Genomic DNA, 15016 nt, shown 5'->3' with positions numbered 1-15016 from the left:
TGGATTACCAGTGCTCTGAATGGGACTAAATATCACGATGAAGGCTATAAGCTATGTAAAGAACAAAAGGTAAAACATTCAGCATGGGAATGCTTTAAGAGTTTTTATTTGAATAATCACAAAAGCACAAACTATACAAACATCCCCTTCCATTTTTTTTTTTTTTTTTTTTATAAATGAGTCAAACCCTTCATCTGATACCAAAAAAAAAAAAAAAAAAAAAAAAAAAAAAAAAAAAAAAAAAAAAAAAAAAAGCAATAACAGATGAAAAAACTACTTTGGTTAATCTCGGGCCAGTTGTTCAAAAGTAATCGGATTGGATTAATTTTCGAAAATAAGTTCAAAAGGAAAAAGGATTCTGAAATCAGACTAGATGCAAGGATTTGCTGGATTTGACATAATCATGGATTGTTCAGTTCTTTGACGCTCATCCTGGACTTGCTGCCATAGCAACAGGTCCGTAAGCTTAAACCTGCTCCTGAGCAGGCTTATTTCATGTAAACAGGATTAGATCGCATCTTTTTAAGTGGATTTGATACTTAAAATCTATCCCAGCTACTGCTGCTACTCTATTTATCCAGGGACAATAATTTAAAATGATAATTTATAAATTAATTTGAAAATATTATAAATGCTGTGTAGTCTATAATACTATAGGCACAGCCAGTTTTACTCATCGAAAGATTTATTCGTGATGGAATAATTGCTTTACAATTGTATTGGAGTCTTACACACATGCTTGTACAGTTATTCTGAGCCGTGCATTAATTTAAATGGTGACAGCTATTATGGGAGTGGCTTGATGCAGCGCAGGAGATGCAGATAACTTGATCTTGACTTTAATTAAAACTTTAATGCTGTCATGTTACAAATCTGCTTTAAAGAAAATTAAATGAACTGTGAATTACAACATTGAAATAAAAATGTAATGGCTGTACAAATGCTCGTGAATCTAAATAATTGGGAATCATGTAAACAAATTAAATGTGCACTTTTTTTTTTTACTTTTTTTTTTTATCTATTGTAACATTTATGTCGTAATGTCATTTTGTTTGCGTGGCTGTTTCATTATAAAGGTCCAGAAATTCATCAAGTTTTTTGTCAGGTGTCTTTCTAATTATATGATGTCATTACGTTGCGGTCTTGCCGCCAGCCAGTCGCTGCATTGCTGATCGTGGTCTCGAGTATCGATACATCTGCCCTTTTCAAGGAACACAATAACGCGCAGTCATTTCAGAAAACTTAATCCTGATATTTTAATCCAATCCACAAATTCGTTTGAAGAACCAAATTAGCCAGAGATCAGTTATCACGATTAGAATATCATAATTCCTCTGCATTGGGGTAAGATGAGCACATGGATGAAGCTTATCGCACTTGTGTGACAAGACAGCTCCTACTCCCATGTCAGAGACATCCACCTCCAACACAAAAGGCAGCTCTGGATCAGGGAGGGTTAGGATTGGGGCAGATGTTTTAGTCTGTTGAAGGCGTGATCTGCTCTGCTGGTCCACACAAATGGCCTAGCGGATTTCCTGGTCAATCCGGAGAGAGGCTGGGCAACAGAACTGAAGTTTCTAATGAATCTTCTATAAAAATTGGAAAAGCCCAGAAAGCACTGTACCTGCTTCACTGAACTTGGACTGCTCGTATCTTGCCTGGATCCATCTGAAGGCTGCCCTTTGATACCCTGAAGCCGAGGAAGGAAACTTCTGGAACATGAAACTTGCTCTTTTCCAACTTCACATAAAGCTTACGTTTCAGTAGCTGGGCCAGGACCTGTTTGAGCTGCTGAACATGCTCTTGGTAATTGTGGGAGAAGATCAAAATGTCATCCAGATAGACAAAAGCAAATATATTCAACATTTCTCTGAGAGACAAAGCATGGTGAAAGGTAGCCCTCATGGCTCGTTGATCCCACCCACTCTCTGCGGCAAGAGTGCGAAACTCTATAGCGAAATCTGCTGCACTCCAGGTACTATAAGAGAGGTGGAGCAGGTGGTGATCCATATCCCCCTACTGGCTGGATGAAAAACTTTTTTCATCTCAGAAATGAATTTGTGGCAGTTGGTGGTTACTGGAGACCTCTGATCCCACAAAGCAGAGGCCCAGTCTAAAGCCTTGCCCGTTAGGAGGGTAATAATGTAAGCTACCTTACTATTCTAAGTAGGAAAGCTGCTGGGTTGGAGCTGGAAGGCCAGGGTACACTGGGTAATGAACCCTCTGCATCTCTCAGGACTGCCGTCGAATCTCTCTGGTTCTGGTAACTTGGGCTCTGATGGAAATGGCAAATGGATCTGTTTGGAAGATCAGGAGGTGATTGAGGTTCTTGGGGGTGATGAGTCTTGAGATTCAAAATATGGAGGATCGCCGACAGTGCCTGTAATGCCGCTGTATGATTGCTGCTTGATCTAAGAGGGCTGCCAAAATACGGTCCACATTGGAAGATGGTGAAGGTTCTTCTGCTGGGCTGCCTTCCATGGTTCAGTCTTGCTATAAGAAGGTTGCCTTTGGCGAGACTCAAACCCAGGTCTCTGGCATTCTAAGCGTGGCATGTTCTCCAATGAGAACTCCCAGACAGTGGAACCCAAGAGCAGAAGAGTAACGAGCAAGGAGAATTAAGTCTTCCAAAACAAATAAAAATAATTACAAAGTACAAATGAACTAGAATAGAAGAGCTTCCACAAAACAGAAAAACAAAAATAGACACAAGAGTCAAAAAGGTATAATAAGGCACAAACTTAACTTGAGATCTGGTGACTGGAGTACATAGGCTCAAGACTGAACATAATGGCAGGGAACAAGCAGACTTATAAAGGGCAAGACAGGTGAAGGGAATCAAGGCTAATGAGGAGAGTACTGAGTACAATTAGATACAATAGCACCATCTTCAGGAGTGGAGAGCACTGAGCTTGGGGTTAAAGTGCCATCTGGAGGCCTGGAGGGAGCATGACATGGAAGCTTAAGGAGGGCACCCCCTGCAGGTCAGGAGTGGAACAGCAGCCCAGAAATTGGATCTTTACACTAGATCACAAAATCCAATCTTGCTTTCGATCTGGATAAAATTGTCAATTTGTGTTGTTTTTAGTAAGATTGGGATACCTTTGATCCAAAAAATCTGGATTATAATCATCCCATCAGAAGGGTGGATTTCAGGAACAAAACATAAAACTTTAAAAACATTTTTATCGTGTAATATACATACACACATTTTTTTTTTTAATTAGTTTAACTGTTATAGTAATAAATTACACTACTGTTAAAGTAACAAAATAGACATTAAGCTACATATTTAATCTTTCAGTAACCTACTGTAAAGTAAGAAAGAGATTTTGGTGCCATAAAATAATCACCAAACAGCTGTAAATATCAAACAAAAATATTTAATTCAAAGTGTTTTTTTTTTTATTTATTTTTTATTTATTTATTTTTTTATCACTGTTTGTAAACTACATTGGCACAATCACAAGAGATGAACACTTGAATAAAATAGTGGGTGCTTCTCAATACCTAAATTGATGCTTCCTCATTTCCTCCTTCCTTTGAATTCCATCCCGTGACTCTTGGTAATGAGGAAATGAGCGGATAACAGAAATTTTGATATGGATACAACTGCGTTAATGTATCTGGAATTATACAGGTTTAATTGGATTTAATGTAAACTGTCTAATAATCATGTCTAGCCTGAAAAGAGACCATTAATGAGACACATATATTATAGAGCTGCAAGATTAATGGTTACAAGATTGCAGTCTTAATTCAATGACACAATCTTATTCCTAAATTATATATGTCTATTAAACTTTGACGAGTAGGCTATAATCACAGAAAACATTCAGATCTGCGTTGGCACTGCTGCTGAGCCAGAGAGAGCAGTTGTCATATAGGTATGAAACAGCTTCACAAAACAGTCTTTTCAACCACACAGAATCATTATTTCAGTGTTACAATCAGAGCCTAAAACTGAATTTGCCACACCTGCCAATGGCCGGTGACTTAAGAAAATTATCAGCTATAATTTATTATTTTTTTTTTACCAGCCATGAAACTGTTTTTGCAAAAACAGGCAGTAAAGACACCAAAATTTTAGATACCAGTGAAAATTCACAATTCTCGATTCCCGATACCACAGCTGAAACTACAAGTCTAACTAATATAAATTTAAAACATTATTAATAACAAGTAAACAGTCAGTAATGAAATAAGAACAACAAAATTACAAGCAATAGCACAAATAAATGCAATAGAACAAAGATATACAAATGAAATAGTGCTTTTCAGGTAGGTCTAACAGTAGGCTAGTTTTCAGGTACAGAAATTTAATAAAGTAATCAAATGTAAAATAACATTGCATCTTCACTGTGTAAATTAAACATAGATTAATCCTTATTAATGTTACAAAAGTTATTCAGTCAAGAGCAGTGAGTGATTTTCTCTGTCTTTTGTTGTTTGATTAACATTAACAACACTAAGAATTTTTACTTTTTTTTTTTTTTTTTTACTTTTTTTTTAAATAAAATGAAATAGGTCTAGTTATTGTTTTAGTCATTTTTAACCCATAATAAATAAAGTTATGTCACCAAAAACTAACTCATACAGTATATATTTCAAATATTGACAAGTAAACTGTCAGTAATAAAATAAGAACAAATAATCAAATTACGAGCAATAGCACAAATAAATACAACAGAACAAAAATACAAATGAAATAAATAAACAGTGCTTTTCATTTTTTTCAGGTAGGTCTAACAGTAGCTTTCAGATTGAAGTGTTAAATAACACTTCACTGTTTTCACTGTATAAATTAAGATTAAGCTATAGATTAAGCCTTATTAAAGTTACAAAGTTATTCAGTCAAGAGCAGTGAGTGTTTTTTTTCTTTCTCTTGTTGTTTGATTTTTAAAGGGGTCATGAATTGAGAAATCATCTTTTCCTTGAGCTTTTGATATATATAAGAGGTCATCGTACTTTAAGAATATCCTGTAAGTTTCAGAACTGAAAACTTCCTTGTTAGTCCAATGAAAGCTTTTATTGATACCAGGCCCATCAAATGACTGATCCTGGAATGTGACTATCTATATAGATAGAAGAAGAAGAAATCAGCATGTACTTCATCATTGTAACGTTAGCCCCGCCCACTGGCATGTTAGAGAGATGAGGAGGAGAGAATAGCAATATAGGACAAAAATATTATTTATGTTATTTATTTTCAACAATGTGAATGTCTCAGTTGAGAGGCGATTTTTCCTGTCGTTAAGCGAGCATTCCGGACATTCTGAACAGAGGCGCGGACCTTCTATCAAGGGGGAACCCACTCCAATGAGATTGGCACCTCCCCCCTCAGATAGTATAAAATGGATGAGATTCGGACAGGCAACCATAGATCTATTCGCCTTGCGCGAAAACTCCCATTGTCCTATGTTTTTCTCGCTAATGGATGTGGACATGCCCATCAGGGTAGACGCACTGGCCCGCCCATGGCCCAAAGTGCTGCTGTATGCTTTTCCTCCTCTATGCCTGATAATTCCCACACTGGCCAGGGTAAGAGAGAAGGGCCTGTCTCTCATTCTGATAGCACACAGGTGGCCCAAAACACCGTAGCTGGCAGAGATAATCCCTCTGTTATATGCCCAGCCGTGGCGCCTCCCCCTCTGTACAGATCTATTGTCTCAAGTGAACGGGGAGATTTATCACTCACACCCGTACAGGGTGGCTCTCTGGTCCTGGCCCTTGAGAGGACAAACTTAAACACACTAGGGCTTCCCCCGCATGTAGTTGCTACTATACAGAGTGTCAGGGCCGTTTCTGCACAGTCCTCATATGGATGTAAGTGGCAATTGTTTGAAGGATGGTGTGATGAGCGTGGTATCACATCATATCAGTGCTCAGTTCCTGATATTTTGTGTTTCCTACAAGACCTCATGGATAAAGGCAGGTCCTTTTCCACACTTAGGTCTATCTGGCAGCTATTTCGGCCTGTCATGTGGGCTTTGAGGGCTCAACGATCGGGCAGCATCCTCTAATCAGCAGATTTATGAAGGGTGCCCATTGCTCTTTGGCAGTCATCAGGAGAACTGTTCCTGAATGAGACCTCTCCATTGTGCTGGAGGCTCTGTCTCAATATCCTTTTGAGCCTCTGGGAAGTATTTCCTAAAGCTGCTGTCTTTCAAGGCAACTTTGCTCTTGGCTTTGGCATCAACTAAACATGTCAGTGAGCTACATGCACTCTCGGTTCATTCCTCATGCACTAAATTCTCTCTTAGTGGAGATAAGGTTTTCCTTAAGCTTAATCCTGCTTTTATGCCTAAATGCTTCCCTGCATTCACATCGGAGGTGTTGGAGCTGTCCGCTTTTCACCCTCCACCTTTTTCCTCCACGGAGGATCAGAGGCTGAATGCACTGTGTCCTGTTCGTGCCTTACAGACATATAGGACCAGGACCCGTGCTTTCCAGAAGAGCGACCAGCTCTTTATTTCATGGGCACCCCCTCACAAGGGGAGTCAAATATCTAAATAACGCCTCTCACATTGGTTTGTGGAAGCTATAGTTTTGGCATATAAATCGAAAGGGAGTGCAGCCCCCAGGAGACATCAGAGCTCATAAGAGGTTCAGCCTTCTGGCCCCTTCAAGAAACGAATCACTAAGTTGTTCCTGCCTATAGACTGGCCGGCCACAAGAGCGTAGTTTGCTGCTATGGCGTCATGTAAACTTGGAGCATGGAAGGGGTGCACCCCTTGTCCAGCATTTCTTGCAGAAAGGACAGCACCGGTAAAACATCACAGGATGCTGGGTCTTCATTCTGTACTGCACACCAGTTGGAGAAGACAGACCACTTAAGGGAGTAGAGGTGTCTGGTAGACGGGGCTCTAGCCTCTGAGATAGTGTTCAATACCCTTGCAAGGAGGCCCATAGGCTCCAGTCGAGGGGCCAAACTTGGAGGTCTCACAACTCAGAGACAGTCCGAATGGAAGGACGGTATACTGGTAAGCCATCCCCTCGAACACAAATCTCAAAAATTGTCTGTGATGGGGGCTATTTGGAAATGAAAGTAGTCCACTTGTCCAAACTCAAGACTTTTTTTGGCGGGTGGTCTAGCCTCAGCGGGACTTAGCCCTCTCCTCTTCCTTCCTGGCAAATCAGTTTGGCCTGAAAGACCTGGAGGACCGCCATGGTGTGTGGAGTCCACTTGTCCAGCTGAGGTGTAGGCGCATCCAGCAAGGGCTGAAGTGGTCCTACAGGGCTTGGAGGGGTGGCCAGCCATGGCTTCCTCAAGAGGAGGCAGCTTCTCATATCCTTTTTCTGCTGTGTTGTCAATGGCAGTGAGGGCGGTTGAGGCAGAAGTATGGAAGTGCACCGAGTAGGGGGCGTGCCACGACTTGGTGAGTTTGTCATGCACCTTCAGGAAGAACGGCGCTACTCTCTGACAAGGGGCCTGTTGGCAGTACTCCGAACGGAGCTCCTCGACGGCCTTTGATAGGACGCAGATGAGTTCGGCGTCCATACCAGGCCTGGTGTCGTTCAGCTGGTATGGATGGTATAGTCGGCAAGGGGGCGGAGTCATCCACTGAGCCCGACCAATCCTCTGCATCAGAAGCCGTCAGTGACATACTGTCATCGGGGAGATCCTTCTCAGAACCAGGCTGCTCACACTGGAAGAGGGGCGCTCGTCTGCGTGTGTGAAGAGCACGGGGGATTCCTCTCTCTGTGGGGAGAGTGAAGCATGCGGGACCTGTGGTTCGTGGGAGGAAGAGAATGGGAGAGCACGAGGGGCAGACCCACTCTCTAAAAAGAAAGTGACCTGCGAGCGAAGAGAGGTGAGGCTCATGTTCTCACAGTGAGAAATGCCCGCCTCGGTGAGTGCAGTTTCTGTGTGGGCTCTCCCCAGACAGGCAACGCTCTCACTGTGCTCTGCAGAAGCGTGCAGGGGTGCCACACTTGTGGCGTGACATTCGAAACAGGGTCCCGTGAAATTTGCTCTGAAAGTTGCTTGTTTATTAAATCGCCGGAGAGCCGCAGGGGAAGTGCTGGGTCAGCTTGTTCGCGAAGCACTGTTCTAATCAGCTGCTGCAGAGTGTGAGCTTGCTTGAGAGTGCTGCTCGATCAGCCTGCTTGCAGAGCATTGGCTTGCTTGCAGGGCGCCACTAAATCAGCTTGTTCTGTGAGGCTCGTTCTGCGTTCTGCGAAAAGGTTTTATCTTCAGTCTTGTTCTTGGAGTCCAGCCAGGAGAAGATTTTCACGCTGAAGGAGAAAGATTCTAAAGCCTACAGTGGAGATTTGCCCACTTACATAGGTGGGTATATTTTTTTTACAAAAACCCATTGCTTCACTTCAGAAGGCCTTTATTAACTCCCTGGAGCCGTATGGATTATTTTTATGATGGATGGATGCATTTTTTGGGCTTCAAAATCTCACCCCCAATTCACTACCAGTATAAAGCTTGGAAGAGCCAGGATATTTTTAAATACATCTCTGATTGTGTTCGTCTGAAAGAACATAGTCATATACACCTAGGATGGCTTGAGGGTGTGGTAAATCATGGGATAATTTTCATTTTTGGGTGAACTATCCCTTTAAGGAAACTGGACATTTTTATGTTCTTGGAATGTTACAAATCAACGTTCCTAGAATGTGAGTTGTTAATAAAATTAAGTTGAAAGAGTGTTTCAGGAACAAAAAAAAAACAAAAAAAAAATTCCTTTATAACATTAAGAAAACTGGACATTTTAATGTTTCCATAACCAAAACGGAATGTTTGGAATATGTTCTTAGAACAAAAAAATTGTTAGGTAGGTGGTGACATAATGGACAAATGAAATTATTTTATTTTGTAACTTTTTTATTTATTTTGTATCTTAAATTTTTTACAAATATTTTCTCTTAATCTTTCTAGATTTATTTCATCTAGAAAGTGTAAATAGTATGATACAGCAAGCCTACAGTGAGTTAGCGCTGGAGATCAGTACACATTTGACAGTCACATAAATGAAGTTATTCTCAGATTACTCAGATCCAGAAGGAAATTCACCTATCCATCAAAGTAAAATTATTGATGTATAAAACAATTTAACAAAATGTTTTGATAAAAACCTCATGAAGAAACCATTTCTAAGATGCTTAACATCCAGCATACATAGGACAAGCGGTTTGGAAAAACAGATGTATGGATTCTCTTAAATTTATTCTTGGTTTTATATTTACAGCAGTGTCCATTTCTATTGTTCGCTTCAGACTTTTAAGACGCGCCCACGTTCAGACGGTCGGCGATGATTGGCTGGTTAAGATTTAAGTTGCGCCCTCTCGCTGAGTCTATTCTGATTGGGCGACGACGACTTTGAGTGACGTCATCGCGTGGAATGCCCATTCATCGGTGCAGTTGGGCGTTGGATTCCGCATCTTATTAGTAACCAGGGAAATTTCTCCATTTTCTGTGCAGTCTAGAGTGTTACAGGCGCAAATCTAGGATTTAAATAAATACTTACACTTTCCAAGGTTTTTTTTCTACAGTTTTCTTCTCTGGTACTGGATTTGCTTGCTACGTTCACTTTTAGCGCGCTCTTTGGCCAGGTGTTGAATTCTAAGGAAGAGGCTTGTTGCTCTTTGTTCTGTATTGGGATCTGTTGAGCTCTTTGTTGGGAGTAAAAGCATGGGAGCGCAATTCTCTAAGACAGCTGGAAAAGGAGAAACAGCTGCAGAAAAACCCGGAGATGCTGCAGCTTCACCCTCTAAAGCCAACGGGCAGGTAAAAAAACGGTCATTTAATAAGAGAACTGATTTATTTATGGTGTTCATTATACGAATACTAACGCGGAGTTCTTCTGGAGACCCGCAACCAACAAACACACAAATTATTCAATGTTTATAACCCAGAGGCTTTGTCAGTTCTCATGTATCGGATATATGTATGATCGTAAAATGCTTTAATGTTGCTTAAACGTTTGTCAAAATCCGATTTGGCGTTATTTGTTCTTGAGAAACCTCTGTTTCGAATTGAAGAACGTTCTTTTTGGAGTTGAAAGAGGTGATGCTAGTTTTATCCGGGAAAACTAGGGAATTGTGTTGAAAACCATTTAACTTACTGTTTTAGTATGTTTCGGTCCGTCTTGAAAATGAGGGGGAAGTGTGGGGGGTTGATTGTTAAGAGTAACAATGGCTCGCCACGCCTTTATTCACAGACGCTCGATAGACGCTTCAGTATCACAATGGAATTAGTCCATTCGGGAAACCACAACAGATCAACTAAAGCTGCTATAATCATTTAAATACGTTATACTGTGCCGTGATGGCCATTCATACAATCTGTGTTTTGTACAGGTTTGTTTGCTTATTTGGCGCGTCAGTTCTTTCGAAGGGTTAATGGTGTAACGCTGCCCTCTGGAGGTTGTGGCAGTGTAATGCGCCTCAACTCCTACCTATGACACACGGAGGCTTCATGTGTGAACGAAAGTGTTTACAACAAAATTGTCTTTTCTTTAATATATATTGTGGACAAAATCGAAGCAATTCTTTTCAGCGGTGTGCATAGCAAATTGTTTTGTATATGCAGCCTCTCCACTGTGTCTTATTGTGGTAGTGCAAGGCTTAAGGCTGGTTGTGTAATGATGGTCTGTGTTTTGCTTTAGGAAAATGGCCACGTAAAGGTGAATGGAGATGCCTCTCCAGCGGCTGCTGAGGGGACAGAAGAGGTTCAGGCTAATGGCAGCGCGGCGGCTGAGGAGGGAGAAAAGGCTGAGGCAGCTCCTGCTGAAAAGGAGGCTGCGGAGGGAGAAGAGGCAAACACAGAAGTGAGTGCACCCACTGAAGAGGAGGCTGCAAAAGCTGAGGATGGTGCAACTCCCTCCACAAGCAATGAGACGCCCAAGAAGAAGAAGAAGCGCTTCTCTTTTAAGAAGTCCTTCAAGTTAAGTGGCTTCTCTTTTAAGAAAACCAAGAAGGAGACAGGAGATGGCAGTGAGGAGGCAGTGGCGGCAGATAGTGAGGAAGCCAAAACTGAGGGAGCTGCAGCTGTTGAAGGAGGTGTGTTAGAAGAGAACGCCAAACCAGCAGAGGAGGCAGCGCCAGCTGTAGAAACCAAGCCAGAGGAGAAACAGGTAGAGGAGCCCAAGGCTGCCAGTCCTGCCACTGAAGAGCCCAAAGAGGAGGAGAAACCAGCGGAGTCAGCAGCAGTGGCAGAGCCTGCGGCCTCTCAGAGTGAAGGACCTGCGGCAGAAGAATCTGCTCCCACTGTACAAGAAGCAGAATCCAGTCCAGAGGTCCACGCAGAATCTGCCACAGAGTAATCTGCACTGCACAGATCAAAAGAGTGAGAGAGAGAGAGTGAGGAAAAAAGAACAGATAATCAAGGAATATTTCCCTGTTGTAAAATGGAGTAGTGCCAGGGTATGAGACTTTGGAGAACTTTGTCTGCAACAAGGAATATTTTAAAGATTTTTTTTTAGTCTTTAGTTTTTTTTATATCTCCCCCTCCACAAATCTTACTCCACCATTGTGGTTATTCCTAGAGCTGTGAAATGGATGGCTAAATCGAATAATACAGAAAAATTTGTATTTATCTATTTTTGGCATCAGTATTAATTTTTTTTTTTTTTTTTTTTTTTTTTATACAAACAAAACAATGTAAACTTGTTTAAAATATATGGACATGTGGATTAAAGGCAGCTGGTTCAGGGAACAAAAAGGGGTGCAGGGATTGGGAATGGGAGTTATTTTTTTATTTTATTCTTTAAGTGCGTCACCTTGGTGGCTCAGCATTATAACACAGATGTAAGGAGTAGCCCAAAAACAGAATGACCAACAATTCATCCACTACAGTTTACAACACTAAAGTGATTTTTTTTTATTTTTTTTTATAAATATTCTAAATTCAAGCCAATATAATCAACAATGCCAATTTTATAACCACATATTTTAAAGATCCTGGGAACTTTAAACACTTTTAGTGGTCTGTGATTTCAGTAGGAAAACGATTTGCATATGCTTTATGGTGTATTTCTGGTTCTCTGAGCTTTTTAAAGTGTAAGTATGTATAGAAGGGGTGTTTCAACTGTGATTATTGTACAAATGATATCTTGATCTCAAAAAGCACATGCAGCTCTTTTATCAGCAAGTCATCCTCAGACCATTGGAGCATTTTTGAAGTCAAACCAAGCTGTGACACGTGTTCTGGTTCCTGTTTATACTGTGGTTTGTTTTGATTACAACAAAATTAAGGAACTTATCAGATGCAATGTTTGTGTAGCATCTTGTCTTTTTCTTTTGTAAATATTGGAGAAGTTTTACGTTTGACTTAGAGATTGAATGTAACTTTGCCTACAAAATTGCAATTAAACCTCTCTGCTGAAGGTGTTCTTAATTTTTTTTGTGAGCACACTAAAAGCAAAATAAATGTGAACAAAATTTGAATTGTTTTGTCTCTTTACTGTCTTACCTTTCACAAAAAAAATGAGTTGCCACCATTAATAATTATTAATTGCTAAGTCTTTAAAAAACTATACTAAACTACATGGTTACTAAAATGTAAAACAAATATTTCAGACAGTAGTATGCTGCAATGTCACATGACCTCACCAAGTAGAGAAGTGATGTCCAGTTGTCATCAGTACAGTCATTTTGTCTACAAAAGCAGCCCAATTAAATGAGTCATATGAGCGATGTTAAATAATGTTAGGGCACTGAAAGTCTTTTACTTATCACCACGACCAGGGAAAAATGGCAATGGTCTATCCTTTATGTTGCTAGAAATTAAAAAAGTTAATTGTCTTGCTAACACATGACTTGCTTCCGGTTGGGATGGAGCCATCAACCTTCTGATTATTAGCTATTAAGCAATACATCCCAAATGCAAGTAACAATTTTTTCTTTCTTTTTTTCTTTTTTTTTTTTTTTCCAATGTAAGGTTTTAAGGTTTTCCTTCTTCCAACTCAACATGTGGCATTGGTGTTTGCAAACCCTTGAGTTAGGAAAGCCTGTTCTAGATGACTACTTATTTTACTCTGTATTTCCTTTAGTACAGTCACTTTCTTTAACCTTTTAAAGATAAAATCATTCTTTTAGGCTCAGTGTACTCAGTCAAACCCTGTGGCCCAATGGTGCTATTCAATACAGTGATGTCATAAAGCAGTACCTGAATATTTAGCGGCCCCACCCAATGTTCTCCAATATCAAGGTCACACACATGTATATACAGACAGAAAGAAAGAGAGAGCAAAATATGCTGTTGGGAAAAACCTTGACACCATAAGAGACCGATATGCACAATATTCAACAAAAGTTGAAGATGAGTTTAAAGGGCTCTGAAAATGAGTAAGAGGATCCAGCCTCAAACTAACTTACAGGATACAGAAACACTAGTACTTAAACATATGGAAAATCATTTGTACAGGTTCCGATAGGTTAACAGTAGGCCTACAGATAAGTCTTTCAACATCCAAACATAGTATTCTGTTCTTTACATGAATGTGGTTAATTAAAGACATTATCTTTGACACAGAAGTTGTCATTTGTAAACAACTATCGTAAAGGTCACAAATGAGTCACACTGTTAGATAAACGAGCAGAGTCTTTTGCCTTCAAGGCTGAGATTCATAAGGACTTCACTGTAACAGAACAGGAACAGGAAGAATACAACCCCTACCTCAATGACTGCAGACCACGCCTTGGAGAAAAAGCAGCTTTAAATGTCTCTGCCTACAATGCAGCTGAATACAATTAATTGTACTTAATTGTATAATAGTGAAATGGTGGAATAGATCAAGTGAATTTGATCATTTTTGTTGTATTTCTCACCTCCAGGCGTAATAATAGAAAAGAAGCCCAAACAACATCTAAAGATCAACTTCCTCAGAGGGAGTGGCTTTACCATTTTTGGGGCCCTAAGCAAAGTCAGGACCTGAAGCCCCCCATGTTCCAACATTGCCTAAAATTTTACTTTGAATTGCACAACAGTAATATTGAATAAAATTAAATGAGACATTTAAAAACTGGATTTATTTTACTTTGAACTGAATAAAAGCACACAAAAATTGTCTGCAGTTTAGCCCTTGCTCCTTTCAGCTATAAGATTTAAACCTTCATGGATTTTTAAATTCATAAAAAGTCTTCATTTTGTTTATTTTCTTTATATTATATAAAATTATACAAAATTGTTTTAGCTAGGCTATTACAATTAATCCTCTTGGCTTTAGCTTGAGCAATAGTCTTCTTTTTCAAATCATTTCAGTCAGTTTTCTAGTTCATGCTAGGTTTGCATATTTGTGCGATGCGCTTTGCTTTTTTTCATGCTATTTTAAGTGAATATGGATCGACGAGCAAAATCCACCACTCCACTACTAAGTGAAAATATGCTTCCTCTTTCAAAGAGCTTACAACAGAAGCAAAACACAATCACAATACAGACTGAATAAATGAACCAATTACGCTGTATTTTCTCCTAGTTTTTCTTTCTTTCTTTCTTTTCTTTTTATATAATAGCAGTTTACAGTGAGCCGACTATAGGAATTGTGGCACAATTTTATTGAGACACGTTATAATCACCACTGCCGGCAAACATATAGGCTACTACTATAAAGTAGATGAAAAACAGTATGTGACAAAAGAAGTATGTCCGAAATCACAGTACTCATAAAAGAGTAGGCCAAAAAGTATCCGGATGACCTACTACTTCCAGCGACATTCTGAAGTGTGCATTCGATAGAGACTTTGCTATCCCATGAGGCCAAGGGAGAGGATTTGTGAATGTCAGTGAAGCAAGGTAACTGATGCTGGTAGGCCACATGACAACATGGTAAATGTAGAGCATCCCGATTACATTCATACTACACACACACTCATACTATATAAAACATGCTTTTTTAGCGGTCATGAAGTAGGAAGTATTCAAAATAAGTACCATGTCAATGCCATTTCGGATGCATCCACAGTGACAGGTGCGGGAGCAGCTTGTTCAGTGGGCGACCTGGCTGGATCTTCCTCATTAGATGTTTTGTTTTGATTTTTCAGCAAAAAAAAAGTTGTAAGCTTT

The 15016-nt window shown here is 39.9% G+C and overlaps 1 protein-coding gene across 1 annotated transcript; it reads left to right on the top strand.

Annotated features, from left to right (window-relative positions):
* The first annotated feature begins 9304 nt into the window (after positions 1-9304).
* On the top strand, positions 9305-12399 carry marcksa (myristoylated alanine-rich protein kinase C substrate a). The gene is made up of 2 exons (XM_051876138.1): positions 9305-9739; positions 10620-12399. The coding sequence occupies exons 1-2, from the start codon at positions 9644-9646 to the stop codon at positions 11274-11276; spliced, it is 753 nt and encodes a 250-aa protein (XP_051732098.1). The 5' UTR covers positions 9305-9643; the 3' UTR covers positions 11277-12399.
* The last annotated feature ends 2617 nt before the right edge of the window (positions 12400-15016 follow it).

Source organism: Ctenopharyngodon idella, chromosome 20 (genome assembly GCF_019924925.1).
Source record: "Ctenopharyngodon idella isolate HZGC_01 chromosome 20, HZGC01, whole genome shotgun sequence".
Lineage (NCBI taxonomy): Eukaryota > Metazoa > Chordata > Actinopteri > Cypriniformes > Xenocyprididae > Ctenopharyngodon > Ctenopharyngodon idella.
The sequence above is the reverse complement of the archived record's forward strand: the minus strand, read 5'-3'. Positions and strand labels throughout refer to the sequence as shown.